This window comes from Syngnathus floridae, chromosome 11, assembly GCF_059516105.1.
Source record: "Syngnathus floridae isolate MCC-2025c chromosome 11, RoL_Sflo_1.0, whole genome shotgun sequence".
Taxonomy (NCBI): Eukaryota; Metazoa; Chordata; class Actinopteri; order Syngnathiformes; family Syngnathidae; genus Syngnathus; species Syngnathus floridae.
In genome coordinates, this window is record NC_142423.1 from 10,089,530 (window position 1) to 10,103,193 (window position 13,664).

The window sequence follows — 13,664 nt, forward strand, 5'->3', positions numbered from 1 at the left end:
GGGGCGGACTCTGCCTCTCTGACAGCTGCTAATTACAGGCTGACCGGCCCCTGCTGCGCTCTGCATGACTGCCCCGCAGCCCCGCTCAGGTTACCGCATTGAGTTAACGGGCCGGGCCGTTGAGCAAGGCCGAGGAGATAGAAGGAGATAGGCAGAGAGGGGGATCCGAGGGGCCAGAGGGAGAAACCGAGAAACTCAACAGATTGAATGGCAGAAGAGAAAAGAGGCGCTGAGTTGCATTCTGGGGTGGGGGGCTGTCGTGGATTAGAGGGTGCAGATTAAGCTCCAGTGGAGAATACAGGTTGTGCTCAAAGACTCAGAACTGAAAGGGAGGATTAGGACAAGGTATACGGATGGATGGATGGATGGATGGATGGATGGATGGATGGATGGATGGATGGATGGATGGATGGATGGATGGATGGATGGATGGATGGATGGATGGATGGATGGATGGATGGATGGATGGATGGATGGATGGATGGATGGATGGATGGATGGATGGATGGATGGATGGATGGATGGATGGATGGATGGATGGATGGGACGGACGGATAAAGAGTTTAATTCTTGAATTATGCCGAAATTCAAGCGACTAAAATAAACTTATCCAAATTGGGATTTCTGAAGCGATGTACAAAATAATGACAGTCTGCCTTCTAGTGGGGAAGAGGAAACAATGCAATTTTAGTTATGTTGAGGGAAGTCAATAAGACCCTGGACTGGACTGGGCCAATCACAGCTCACCTGTTTGGTCATGTTTCATTTGAAACCTGAACCATGATTGGTCATTACCTGAGTCCTGAGCAACTGATGTCATTTTTAGTCGACAGCAAGTGACAAAATGGCTGCCCCCTAGGATGAATAAAACTTAACTTTATATTCAACAGTATTAATCAGAATTTTGTATTTGTTTTAAGTGAGTGCCTCTTTAAGCCATCGGTCATTTGCAATAACGGCATTCTACTTCATCAATTGAACTAATTCCTTGCTGTTTTGAATAGCTTACTGCCCTCAGACCAGTCTCCGTACAGCGACGTCCCCTCGTTGGGAGGCCCGCTCATCAACAGCCCTCCCCAGGACTGCAGAGCCATGTACAATCCTATGACTCCTGGTATGGGTCACGGGCCGGGCCCGGGATCTGCGCAGAGCATCGGTCATTGCTTGGATCAATACATGAGGCCCCCCCAGGCCCCGCCCTCTCTCAGTATGATGAGCCACAGGAGCATGGCATGCACGGAAGGTTTGTGTGAAGTTTCCGTGATGGTCAACCTGGTGATGCTTGAGTTTTTACTCATGCTTCAGTGCTACTACCATGAACACTAAATATTTTCACAGGCAACAGCGCCCCCTACTGTAACCAGAACAACATGATGTCCTCCCATCACAACTTCTGCCAGTCGGCCTCAGATCAGATTGGCTCAGGTGACGGTAAGAAAGCAAAAGTAAAAAAATGTGGCTGGCTATTTTTGACAACGCCCCTTTGAAGCAGGCTCCAGGTTCTCCACACCACGCTCCATGCTTAAGCTGAGTAAGAAACGAGCGCTGTCCATCTCGCCACTGTCCGATCCAAGCGTGGACCTGCAGACAGTCATCCGAACTTCACCTAACTCCCTTGTGGCCTTCGTTAACGCTCGTTGCACGCCCAACGGGTCCAGCTCGTATGGCCATCTGTCTGTTAGCGCCATGAGGTCAGACATTATGTAACATTGTAGACATTATTGTGGCATAATATAAAATATATACTGCTGTTTTTTTTTTTTTGCTGCTGCTTGTTGGTTTGGTAGCAGACTTACACAAAAACTGCAAAAATGAATTGGTCATGGGCCATGGACCTTTTTAAATAATTCATAAAAAAATATGAAGGTGTAGTTCACATATTCTCCACCTTGCAGCGCTACAATACTGTGATACAGCTTTTTGCAAACTTTTTTTAAGCCACACACCAATTCCAAAACACATTTTGTTTTGGGGAATTTTAACAGTCAACAATTTTTCTTCCCAATAAAAGTAGAAAACAATATGACAATGCATACTGTGCAGTATTATTTAGTATTCCAAAATTGTCATTATTATTTTTTTCACATTCTGTATTTTGCTGCAGTCCATCTCTGGGCTATTCCAGCAATATTAATTGCCAATCCAGGCCTCAGGGCTCCATGTACGGGGGAGTAGGCGGGGGCACACCTCACACACCGGGCCCATGCCAGGCTTCCCGACTGCCCGCCCACAACCCTCGTCTCCATCCTCCACCCAAACACGGACAAGTAAGACTAAGACTGAGCCCATCTTGATGCGTTATCTATTTGCTGTCTGACAATTGAGAGGAAACATGATGCCGCAAAAGGGATAACGATTGTTTAAATGGGTGCATTTTATGTGTTGTCTATTATAGCTGAAGACAGAGCCAGGCTTGGGAATGGTGATGGATGGCAGGAACGTGAAGACCCTGGAGGAGAGGTCTGAGGGAGATGTGGCCAGCCCTTCTTCCACCGGTACTCAGGTACTACGTAGAACCAGCTGATCAAATAATACAGCTGCTGGTTACAATATTCATATTCAGCTTTTTTATTTTTTTTTATGGTCTACTGATGCTTACTATTATTTATTACAAAAAGAAGTACCAAAGTAAGAAAATTACTAAAGAAAGGGAAAATACATATTTCATAAATGGGCCAGTGTTGAAAGATGGGTTTAGTGTATGATTTAAATTCAATACAAATATGCTGTGAAGATACTTCTTTAAATATTACATGAATTACTTGTTTTTTTACTTATGGAAGATAAATCAAGTTTCCTACTAAGAGAATAGGTTGTACGATTTTTCTTGTCTGATTTGCATATGTTTCATCAATTAGGACCCCCTCTTATGTCTCCTGGACGGACGAGACGACTTAGACAAGGAGGATGGCAAGCCCGAACCGGAGGTGGTCTATGAAACCAACTGCCGCTGGGAGAGCTGCAACAAGGAGTTTGACACGCAGGACCAACTTGTTCACGTAAGAACCAATGCAAATAAAAGCAACTTGGAATATGTCCAAAATGCCCCAATTGTTTTCCTTCTTCCTTCTATGCAGCACATCAACAACGAGCACATCCACGGCGAAAAGAAAGAGTTTGTGTGCCACTGGCAGGAGTGTTCTCGCGAGCAACGGCCCTTCAAGGCCCAGTACATGTTGGTGGTCCACATGCGCAGGCACACGGGGGAGAAGCCACACAAGTGCACTGTGAGTACACGCAATTCTCCCCAAAAATATTTTTATTTATTTATTTGTATTATTTTTATTATTTTTGTTATTTTTATTTTTATTATTTTTATTATATATTTTTTCCATAATTATTTAAAATGATTAAAAAAAAAAAAAAAAAACACCTGCGAGTCTTGAAGTTAAAGAAGACATTATAAAATAATACCCCAAGGTTCCATGTTACAACTTATCCCAAAAAATTTCTCTGCAATGTTGCTTCAGTTCGAAGGCTGCAACAAGGCCTACTCCCGTCTGGAGAACCTCAAAACGCACCTGCGCTCTCACACCGGGGAGAAACCTTACGTGTGCGAACACGAGGGCTGCAACAAGGCCTTCTCTAACGCCTCCGACCGGGCTAAGCACCAGAACCGAACGCACTCCAATGAGGTGATGTAGCACAAAATTATCCAAGACTCTGGCTTTAGGAGACTTTTCTGTACTGACTTGGATTTTCCCGTGGTCCAGAAACCCTACGTTTGCAAGATTCCCGGCTGCACCAAGCGGTACACGGACCCGAGCTCGCTACGTAAACACGTGAAGACGGTGCACGGCCCTGAGGCCCACATCACGAAGAAGCACCGAGGCGACACAGGTCCTCGGCCGCCCGGCTCAGCCATGACCCCTGGAGGTTCGGGCACCGAATTGGTGATGGAAAAGGAGGAGAAACGGCGCGAGGACTGCAAATTGATGGCTCCAGATGCCGCTCTGGTGAGGGACTTTTTTTTCAATGCTGCCCAATGAGTCAAACCTTAGTCGACATGGGAAAATGATCACCTAAGTCAAACAATTCTATCTATATCAGAAATCCCAACCAAGCCCTGGCGGCCAATCATCTTGTAGCAGCGAGCGTTCCCCACTGGGCAGCACTAACAACAACGACAGTGGTGTGGAGATGAACGTGAACGCGACGGGCAGCCTGGAAGACCTCACGGCCCTGGAAGACGGCGGAACAGCCGGGGGAGGAAGAGGCGAACCAGGGAGCACGGCAGCCACGATAGGAATGTCGGCACAGGCTCTCAAGAGGCTGGAGAACCTCAAGATCGACAAGCTGAAGCAAATCCGCCGACCGACACCCCCGAGCCGTTGTCTTCCTAACAAGCTTCCTGCACTTCCTTGTATGTGCTGTGTGACACTAACAGACAATTTCGTTTACTGAAATATTTGGTCTTTAATCGTCACTCAAGTATTCCTAACCTGTTTTGTCTGCATTTTCAGGTTCTGGAGATTCTATGGGGATGTGCGCCTCATCCCCCCTCCTTTCAAATCGGCGTGTCATGGAGCTATCTACTCATGAGCTCGGAGGCGGGGCTTCTATCGGTGCCAATGGCAATGATCGGAGAGGAAGCGGGACGAGCAGTCTGAGCTCCGCCTACACCGTCAGCCGTCGCTCTTCCATGGTGTCGCCCTATTTGTCCAGCCGCCGCTCCAGCGACGTCTCTCAGATGGGCGCGGCGGCCGGGGGCGGATGCCACCTCCTTGGCCAAGATCAGAGCATCGGGGATCCCCTCTCCCCTGAGACCGGTCGTAGAGGCGCCCCCTGTCCAGGAGGTGGCGCTCTGCCAGGACTTTCCAATCTGACACCGGCCCAGCAGTACAGTCTGAAGGCCAAGTATGCCGCAGCCACCGGTGGCCCACCACCGACTCCCTTACCCGGGATGGATCAGCCAGCCACTCCCGGCAGAAGAGCGGGTGTTTTGGCCGAGTACCAGGGGCAACCTCTGCGTCCTTTCCTTCACCAAGGTCCCCCACGTCGACACAGCGCCAACACAGAGTACGGCACGGGTGTGATCTACCCTCACCAGGCTCCGGGTAACACCAACAGGAGGGCTAGTGATCCGGTAAGATCGACCGCAGCGGACCCACTAGACCTCCCGAAACGGTTCAACAGTCTCAACAATGTATCCATGATGGGCCGAAGGAATGCATTGCAACACCAGGACCACCGCGGCACCAGCATCGCCCGCCACATGTATTCCCCTCGGCCCCCGAGCATCTCGGAGAACGTCATGATGGAGTCCATGAGCATGGAGCCCCAGCTACCCCCTTTGGATGTCAGAGACCGTTCCATGATTGTTCCACCCGGTGAGGGGGGCTTTATGGGATACCAGCAGCAGCCGACACTTGGAGGAGGTGGAGGACTGCTTTCAAATCACTTGTCTCCAAGCCATGACTCCCTGGGCTGCCCTGAGCAAACTTACATGAAGGGACATTACCAGAACCAAGGAGGGGAAGTCACTCCAAGGATGAGTGGGAATCCCATGGGTCAAGCAAGGCCCGTTCACCCGGATGGAATGTCCAATACACTTCTTCAACAGGCCGAGTACAGCATGAGCAACTGTCAACTAAGTCCGTCAGGCCACCAATATCCGACTTTGGGGCAGGGGTGTGAGGGCAGAAACAATCAATGGCGCGACGGACGCAATCAAGTTCAAAGCTCTCTCCAGAACCAGCGCAGTTTGTCATATACAGAAGCAAATATGCAGCCTCAACAGACACAAGTTCACTTCAACAATCAGATGGGCCTTTACAAAAATCCAGAGGGGGCGCATAAACTCAGCATCAAGCCTGAGCAGCAGTTCCACCCTGGCATGGGGAGCGCCGATGCCTGTCAAAGTGCTAAGCTTCAGCAGCAGCAGCAACAGCAGCAGCAGCAGCAGCGACTCTTCCTCCAGCAGGCCCAAGCTCAAGGCTATGCTCCACAGACTGCCGGCCGAGCTATGGTGACGAACACAAACAGCATGAGCTGTGACTTTCAAGGACAGAACCAGAACTTCTCCAGTGGTGGGGGGTTGACTTTGGGATGCGCTGGAACCGCTCTTTCGGAAGGCCAGAGGTCCGAAACCCCCATGATGCAGGTCAAGGAGATGATGGTGAGAAACTATGTGCAGTCCCAGCAAGCGCTCATGTGGGAGCAGCAACAAGAACAGCAGCAGCACAGTCCAATAAAACCATCTCCACTTTCTGATAACATGGATCTGGCCAGCCAGGCGTCAATGATACAAAACAGTCCTCAGCATCAAAACCAGAACCTGTACTCCAACCAGTCATACGCTTCCTACCCCAACCAGAACCTCGTCATGAGCCCTCCGACGCACAGCCGTGGTTCCGGTGAGCAACAGGTGATGGCTCTCCAAGGCTCTTGCTACAATCAGGAGATGGTGGTCCCAAGGCCACCTCCTCAAGGGCGGAAACCTCTGAGTCGCCAGAACAGCTTGACACAAGTGGGAGGAGGCTACATGGGGAGTCCGCAACACAACAGCCCGGCGCACTCCACGTCCAGCCCGCGAAGAGCCGTCCGGCTGCCTCCGGTCCAGCACCCGCAGCAACCACGGCATGAAATGTTCGCCCCTTCCAATAATAATGTTTACTACTCAGGCCAAGTCCATATGAACATGGAGAAACACATGGATACCCAAAATGGACATTGTCTACCCCAACAACATGGCATGGGAGCCAACGTAGACCCGACAGCCGGTACAAAATCCACTCCCATGGCACCCTATTCTGAGTCCGGCCCAGTTCCTAATGCCTTGGAAAACCTGGACCTGGACAACGCTCGCATAGACTTCACCTCCATTATTGATGATGCAGAGCCGTCTTCCTTCAGTCCAATCAACCATCCCATTCAAGGTCAGCCGGGGTCATCCTCGCAGACATCCTCACGCCTCACCACCCCGCAGACCTCCGTCACCTTGTCCAACATGGCGGTGGGTGACATGACATCCATGCTCACCTCGTTGGCAGGGGAGAATAAGTACCTAAACACTTTATCATAACTGACCACGCCAGGTCTACAATCAAAGAACTTTATTTTTATGTTACCCAATAGCCACGGTTTTACCAGCACATACTCGTCCAGTTTGGGGAACTATACTTTTTTTCATGGATTATTTGTCATGGACAAGAAACATGTTTTTAATAAAGTAAGGATGTGGGACTGACAAAGATTGTTTACCATCTGGATGTATTTGCTGCATGGATAATAATATGGACTTGAATGAAGATCCACTCTGCCAGAACTTTAGAACCAAAGGTGCCTACTTGCTCCGTTGCTGCCTTTCTTCCTAATTATACCTGGGCCAGGTGAATTTGAGTTTTTCACAGTTGTTACAATTTCAATTTTGGATTCTGATTTTTTTTTTTAATTCAGCATTTAAAAAAAAAACTGCTGAATTAAAAAAAAAAAATTAACAATCAAAACATAAAAAAAAGTCATTGTCTAGATTCAAACTCAGATGTCACATATTTTTCTTTGTTCATTTCAGTGTTGGAAACGGAGCTGCTTCTATTATTTCCCCCAAAACGGGGCATTCCAATGGCAACAATTGTGACTCGAAGGATACGATGTAAATAAACATGTATGCTGTAATATGTTGTGTATACGGCACTAAGACGGCGGGCAAACTTTTTGCCTCGTGATGACGCTTCTTTTTTTATTTTAAACCAATGTTCACATTTGTTAATACTGAATGATGAAGTTCTTTTAGTGGGCTAACAAATATGTGCAACTAACTCTTAATTTTAGTGGTCGGAATCAGTGACCCAGCAGTATTTCCACACGATGTATTGTCCAGTACACGCCTAGCCTATCAAACAAGACACTCAGGTTGCAGTTTTAAAATGACACAAAATTGCCTTTGCACTCCACACCAGCAGCTGTATTGCCTCAAGCCTTTAGCGTGTGTGCAACTCTTCCCTCTGCTGTTGATTTTGCAAAGGGAGACATGCATTTGACAACATTTCAACTGACTGTCATGTCCAAATGTTATTTTCATTGGATGGGAGAAACTTCATAGCATTCATGTAGAGTTGAGTCATTTGATTATTATTTTTTTTTTTTAGACAGCGGGTCAGAGTCAGTTGCTAACTCCGGCGGATACTTGCCCTCAATTGCTTCAATTCATCATCAATGAACAAATAAATCAGTTACTAAGTGCCAACCATTTACTGAGGAAGCAAAAAAAAAAAGTTCATTTTAAATTGTCCATAGGTGTGAATGGAAAATGATTTGTTTGTCTTTTTGTGCCTTGTGATTGGCCGGAGACCATTCCAGGGTGGACTACGCTTCTCTCGCCAAACGTTAACTGGGATAGGCTCCAGTTCACTAGCGGTATAACAAAACGAATGGCTACAATTGTGACGAAAACGTGGTGCATTGAGGTACGCCTTTGCTAGTAGGGGAACACATCACTCACATTGTGGCTTTGCACTGACCGGCCGCAGACTGCTTGCATTAGCGTCACTGCAATAACATAAAATGCCATCATTTTTTTTTTTTTTTTGTTCAAATCGTGCAACACAGCAGCTGGACTTTAAAGGCCATGTATGAATGGATTGCAGAATATGAGCAAGCTACCAAAGACATTCTTACTGCCTGAGAGAATGCATCGCTTAAAACACTAACAATATTAAAATATGGACCCATAGTGCTGTTCATTACAATGTACAAAATGTTTTGTATGTTTTTTTTTTTTTTTTTTTTTTTAAATGAATGAACTTCACGGATGCTGCCTTTGACGTGTGTTTGTTTTCATCCTTTCTTTGGGACTTTTTTGCTGGCAAAAGAATATCACCTTGAGCAAATGGAAAAGCGAAGAGACAGTACGTAGCAATAACTCTAATAGACAAAAAGCCAAGTGTTATATTTTCTGTACAATTTTTCTACACTTTTTGTTTTTATACAAATGTTCTATATTTTACTGGTATGAATAAAAATGTTCAGTTTGCAATGAATGCACATACATTTATGGCTTGTTTCAAGAGGACATTGTGAAAATTGTATTTTATAATGCCGTGTACACAAATGTTAGGTCACACTAAGTGTGAACAAAAAAACAGTACATTAAATAAATAAAAGTAAAAATACGTCCAAAAATAAAAAATATTTTGAGATAAAAAATAAACGTGGAAATAAATGCAAACATATATATATATATATATAAATGTTAATAAATATCGAGTGAAATGTTTTTAAGTAAATTTTACATTAATAATTTCTCATATTTGGTTTTATTTTTACTTGTATGTCTCTATGTCGAGGCAGGCGAGAAAACCTTATTAAAACCTGGGAATTACTTTACATTGTAAAGAAGAAGAAAAAATCACAATAGTCATTGATCACAATGACAGTCATCCTCCACTAGAGGGCAGTATAACATGAGGCTACTCAATTTCTCTATTCCTAAACCAATTCTTAACGCGCAGTGTCAAGTTATTAATTTCCATCCTGTCCAGTTGTGCTTTCAATTTTTTCAAAGCTCAACTGGAAGTCACATGACTGAAACAACTAAATATGGCAGTGACGTAAGGCCTGAGACGGACTTTGTGTGGTCACAACTGGCTGAGTGCTTCAAGAAGCGAGAAGGGGGGAGAAAAAAAACCCTGTTTTTACAAATCGAGCTCGTACAATATTATATCGACATCGCTGCTATAAAAAGCGTGGCTGGGGAGTCGCGAGTGGAAACGGGAGTAAATGTTCGCAGAGACTCCTGGAGGCCTGTCCAAGTGAAGTCATGTTTTCAGTATTTGAGACCGCATCATCATATCCTATGATTAGTGCGAGAGCTATTTGAGCACTCAGTGTTTTCACTTTACTTTGACGTGATGACAAATCATACACAGGCCTTGCGCATTACAACAACAACAACACTGTAGTCCCTTACAAAGACTTTAATCTTGGTTCGTAGAGGTCAGTCGATATTGCGAGCTGAAATTCATTTCGAATGGCAGTTGATAGCAGGGACACTTAAAAGAGTCAAGGTTGGTTCAAAGGTAACCTGACATCACAAACCTCGTCTTTGATAATTATTGTAGTTATTTTCATGCATCCAAAGAAGTACACATGCAGCTGACCTCTATCTTGTCACAATTATAGAAAAATCAATACGCTACTAAAATGCAATATAGTAGCACGTACCTTTATATAATGACATGACAACATTCATAAAAACAATAAAGAAATTACATCACCCTTAGTTTCAGATCACGTCAACTAATTTGACCTTTAGAAATACTGTGCACATTTTACAGATGACCTGATTGAAGATAATGATTTTTTTAAAAAGCATTGAAATTGAACATATGCATTCACTTTCACAAACAACCCAACAAAGCTCATCTCTTACTTGTGATGAATTTCGTCGACGTACTGTGAAGTTCTTTTTGTTGCTTTGCCGCATTTGAGATCTGCAAGATAGAAATATAGTTTTAAATACTACATGGGCATGTTTGAAATACTTCTTGCTTTTCTTTTCTTCTTTCAAATTTACACATTGACAGACATGTGCCGCCATCTAGTGGCCAGGAGTGTAATCACACACAAAATAAGGGAAACACAGAAGGGTAGTATTTTTCAGGATGCTGGTATAGATGAATGACAATTCAATTAATTTCAATGGGAAGAAAATTTGACAGGTTCAGAAAGTATTTTTAAAAAAGCAAAACAATCGTCTGGGTTTTGATGTGCTATTCTTATACAGCGCACTACCCTTAGAATCTTTTTTGTGCAGTAGCATGCATTATTATTGGCATTGTGGCATTGTGGCATGGCACGCTTGCCTCTATGCAGCCACCGAGGCCTGGCAGGCTTCGAGCCAAGGTTGACTCATTTGCTCCAAGGCAATTGGGGGGAGCGAAGGGGGGTTCAGGTTTGAGATGTGCAACAATTGCAAATCAGTGAATTCGGGATGAAACGCTGATTGGCCACATTAAGACAAATTATATACACAGCCTGTTTGATATATGACGACTTGAAGTTTTCCCTAGTGCGCCCAAACAGCGATGGGAAAAGACAACAGTTTACCCTGGCCCCAAATGAGATAATGAGCGCATTTGTGTCAGTTTCGTGTTACTTGTCGCCGCATAAAAAGCCAAGGCGGCGTTAATGGAAAGTTGTCGATGCTCCATCTTTTCGGAGTAACAAATGGAAATGGCTCCAAATAAGAAGGGAAGTTTTTCAAATGCAAAGAAGTGGGCAGCATAATGACTTTTCTTTTTTCTTGTCCTGCCATTCAGAGGGAGGCTTTTCTTTCCCTTTGTCACTTAGCTTTGGCATATAATTAACTCCTGCTTAATATGCTGTTTAAAGGCTCTCCTCCCCGGGCTGGAAAGCTTTGAACCCATAGACCGCAGGACGGGACAAAACCCCAGTGGGACTGCTTCCTTCCATGCTCCTCCTCGTGCATGCATGCATTTGAGTGAGTGAGTGAGCGAGAGCAAGCGAGCAAAAAAGCGAAAGAGAAAAAGAACGTCAACATTTTTGCGTTGTTGTTTAACAACGCACAACATTGAAACCAGAGTTGGGATTTAACCAATAACGTGTGTGCTCAAGTGGAATATATGTCCTCCTTTTTTGTGTTTATAAAACTTTGCAGCTCACGTTCCACAGTTTGCTTCAGGATTGTAAAGTGAATCCATTGATTTGTTGCTGAATACATTTTTCATGTTTGAAGAGACAGTGAACGATTCCTTCAAAGAGTTCTTCAGGCTGGTTAATGAGTCTCCCTTCTGAAGTTTACTTTCAAATGAATCGTAAAACAAAGTGAATTACTGTTGTGTATTTCAAACAACAAAGCAATGTTCCCCAATAAATGCCCATGTTTAATGCTAACATATACAAAAGACTATTAACATGCTAACATCATTGACAGTTGCGGTTTGAAAATCCTTTAACCAATCGATTTTCAACACAAATGGTGAAGTAACACAGACAGATAATAGAACAATATTCAAAGTCATATATTCTTTATGCTGTGCAGAATAATTGATTCGCATTAAATGTAGTTATTTACATTTATTTAACTGTTACGACCTTATCTTTTACAAAGTACAACAATTCAGTTCTTAAAAAACTTTTACAACAATGGTTTTTAAGAATGAATTTTGTTCTATTTTTGTGAGGGAACCGGAACGGATGACTGGCATTTCCTTCATTTCAATGGGGTAAAGATGTCTTGCAGATAGCCAAAGTTTCATTTGAATTCAATGTGTGAATTGACAAAAATGTTTTCACAGGCAGACAAATAAGTGACGCTTTTCCCATACTGCTTCTCCTCATTCAGTGAACTCGGATTTGAGCCAAGCCAGAAGTATTTTTATCTTGTTTGTCAACATGTGTTGCTCCACCGTTGCCATTTTCAAATATCCATGACTTAAAGTGTTAGAAACTATTCTTTAGCCCATCAATGGCATTTTGCATCATTTGTTAGCATTAAGCTAAACTCACTTTATTAAGGCAAAGCTGTTTTAAATATGCAATGTGTAATTTCTATTGTTTCATATGTGCTTGAGACATTTAACAGCCCCACCTACCCACCTACCAAAATGCGGAACCCAATTACTCCCACCAGGGCATTTTAAGGGTGCGGAGAACCTATTCAGGAGTACTTGAGTCTACCCATAAAAGTCTCTCAATACACCTAGGATTTGGATCAATCAAACAGGTGGCTCCAAGCACACACACAAAAAAACAGCTTTGCAAATTCAGCCAAGTCAATCAATAAGTGTCATTAGCTCTATTTTGGTGAAAATCACACTCAGGGGGGCCACGTATGACAGACTCCCAGGACCTCTGAAGCACCTCTGCACCTTTGTGACCCTCATCTGTAGCAAAGTTTATTGCCTCACCTCCCTACCCCCAGTCTCTCCTCCTTCCTCCCCTGCGTCCGTCCCATCAACAAAAGGCCCACGATGACCCTTCTGTCCCTCTTTCTTTAAGCAAAGCCTTCTTTTTGCCCCCCCTACCACCAGGATGCTTTCTCTTCCACAGGCTGTTAGGAAACAAACGGCTTCAATTAATAGATGGAGTACTGGTTTGTTGTTTCGCCTTCATTCAGGTAAAAAAAAAAAAGTATTGATATGAAAGCTAGGAAAACTGTGGGTTTCCCCCCCCCCCAAAAAAAACATTTTAAAACACATACAGATAAAGCATTCTGTAGTGGAGAATCGGTTCCTCTTTTGGCCTCTCAGTACGGCAGTAATCCTTCTTTGCAGGAGATACACAATAGATGCCTATCGGTCTAAATGTGCTGCTGCACCATTTGTGTTCTGATATCTCTTACTTAAAAGTTAACAATATCACCACATAGATGCTAACCCATGTAAAGTCAGAGTTTCACAGTCTATGTTGGCATACAGGTAGTGGAGACTAAATGATTGTGTTTAATACACAATATGTAATTCTCTTGGTTCTTCTCATAAAACTAGTATATTGTCTCAACTGCGTCTCAAGCTGGACCAAATTTCTCGAACTAATTCAGAAAATCATTTTGCATTGCATATGTGCAGGTGTACCTAATATTGTGACTGCTTAGCCGCTGTTTGCCGGGGACAAGCTGCCTCCCCCCCCCACCCTTGCAAAGAGAATATACATTTGGGAGCTAGTTGGGGGTTCTTAACTATGTTTTTCCTTCTTCTACT

The 13,664-nt window shown here is 44.2% G+C and overlaps 2 protein-coding genes across 5 annotated transcripts in view; one reads left to right on the forward strand and one right to left on the reverse strand.

Annotated features, from left to right (window-relative positions):
• The window catches only part of gli1 (GLI family zinc finger 1), a 30,531-nt gene extending 21,550 nt beyond the window's left edge, over positions 1–8,981 (forward strand). For 2 of the 4 annotated variants that reach the window (XM_088390229.1, XM_088390230.1), the window contains exons 3-13: positions 1,005–1,243; positions 1,339–1,431; positions 1,490–1,691; positions 2,105–2,267; positions 2,396–2,503; positions 2,859–2,999; positions 3,078–3,227; positions 3,471–3,635; positions 3,714–3,956; positions 4,051–4,363; positions 4,464–8,981. In XM_088390229.1, coding sequence (XP_088246355.1) covers positions 1,005–1,243; positions 1,339–1,431; positions 1,490–1,691; positions 2,105–2,267; positions 2,396–2,503; positions 2,859–2,999; positions 3,078–3,227; positions 3,471–3,635; positions 3,714–3,956; positions 4,051–4,363; positions 4,464–7,024 — 4,378 coding nt within the window. In that variant the 3' untranslated portion in view covers positions 7,025–8,981. The remainder of the gene's footprint in view (positions 1–1,004; positions 1,244–1,338; positions 1,432–1,489; positions 1,692–2,104; positions 2,268–2,395; positions 2,504–2,858; positions 3,000–3,077; positions 3,228–3,470; positions 3,636–3,713; positions 3,957–4,050; positions 4,364–4,463) is intronic. The other 2 variants (XM_088390231.1, XM_088390232.1) reach the window with 2 other exon arrangements.
• The window catches only part of r3hdm2 (R3H domain containing 2), a 69,877-nt gene extending 59,489 nt beyond the window's left edge, over positions 1–10,388 (reverse strand). Inside the window, exon 1 of the mRNA XM_088390236.1 lies at positions 10,373–10,388. The gene's annotated coding sequence lies outside the window, so the exon portion shown is untranslated. The remainder of the gene's footprint in view (positions 1–10,372) is intronic.
• Positions 10,389–13,664: the final 3,276 nt, after the last annotated feature.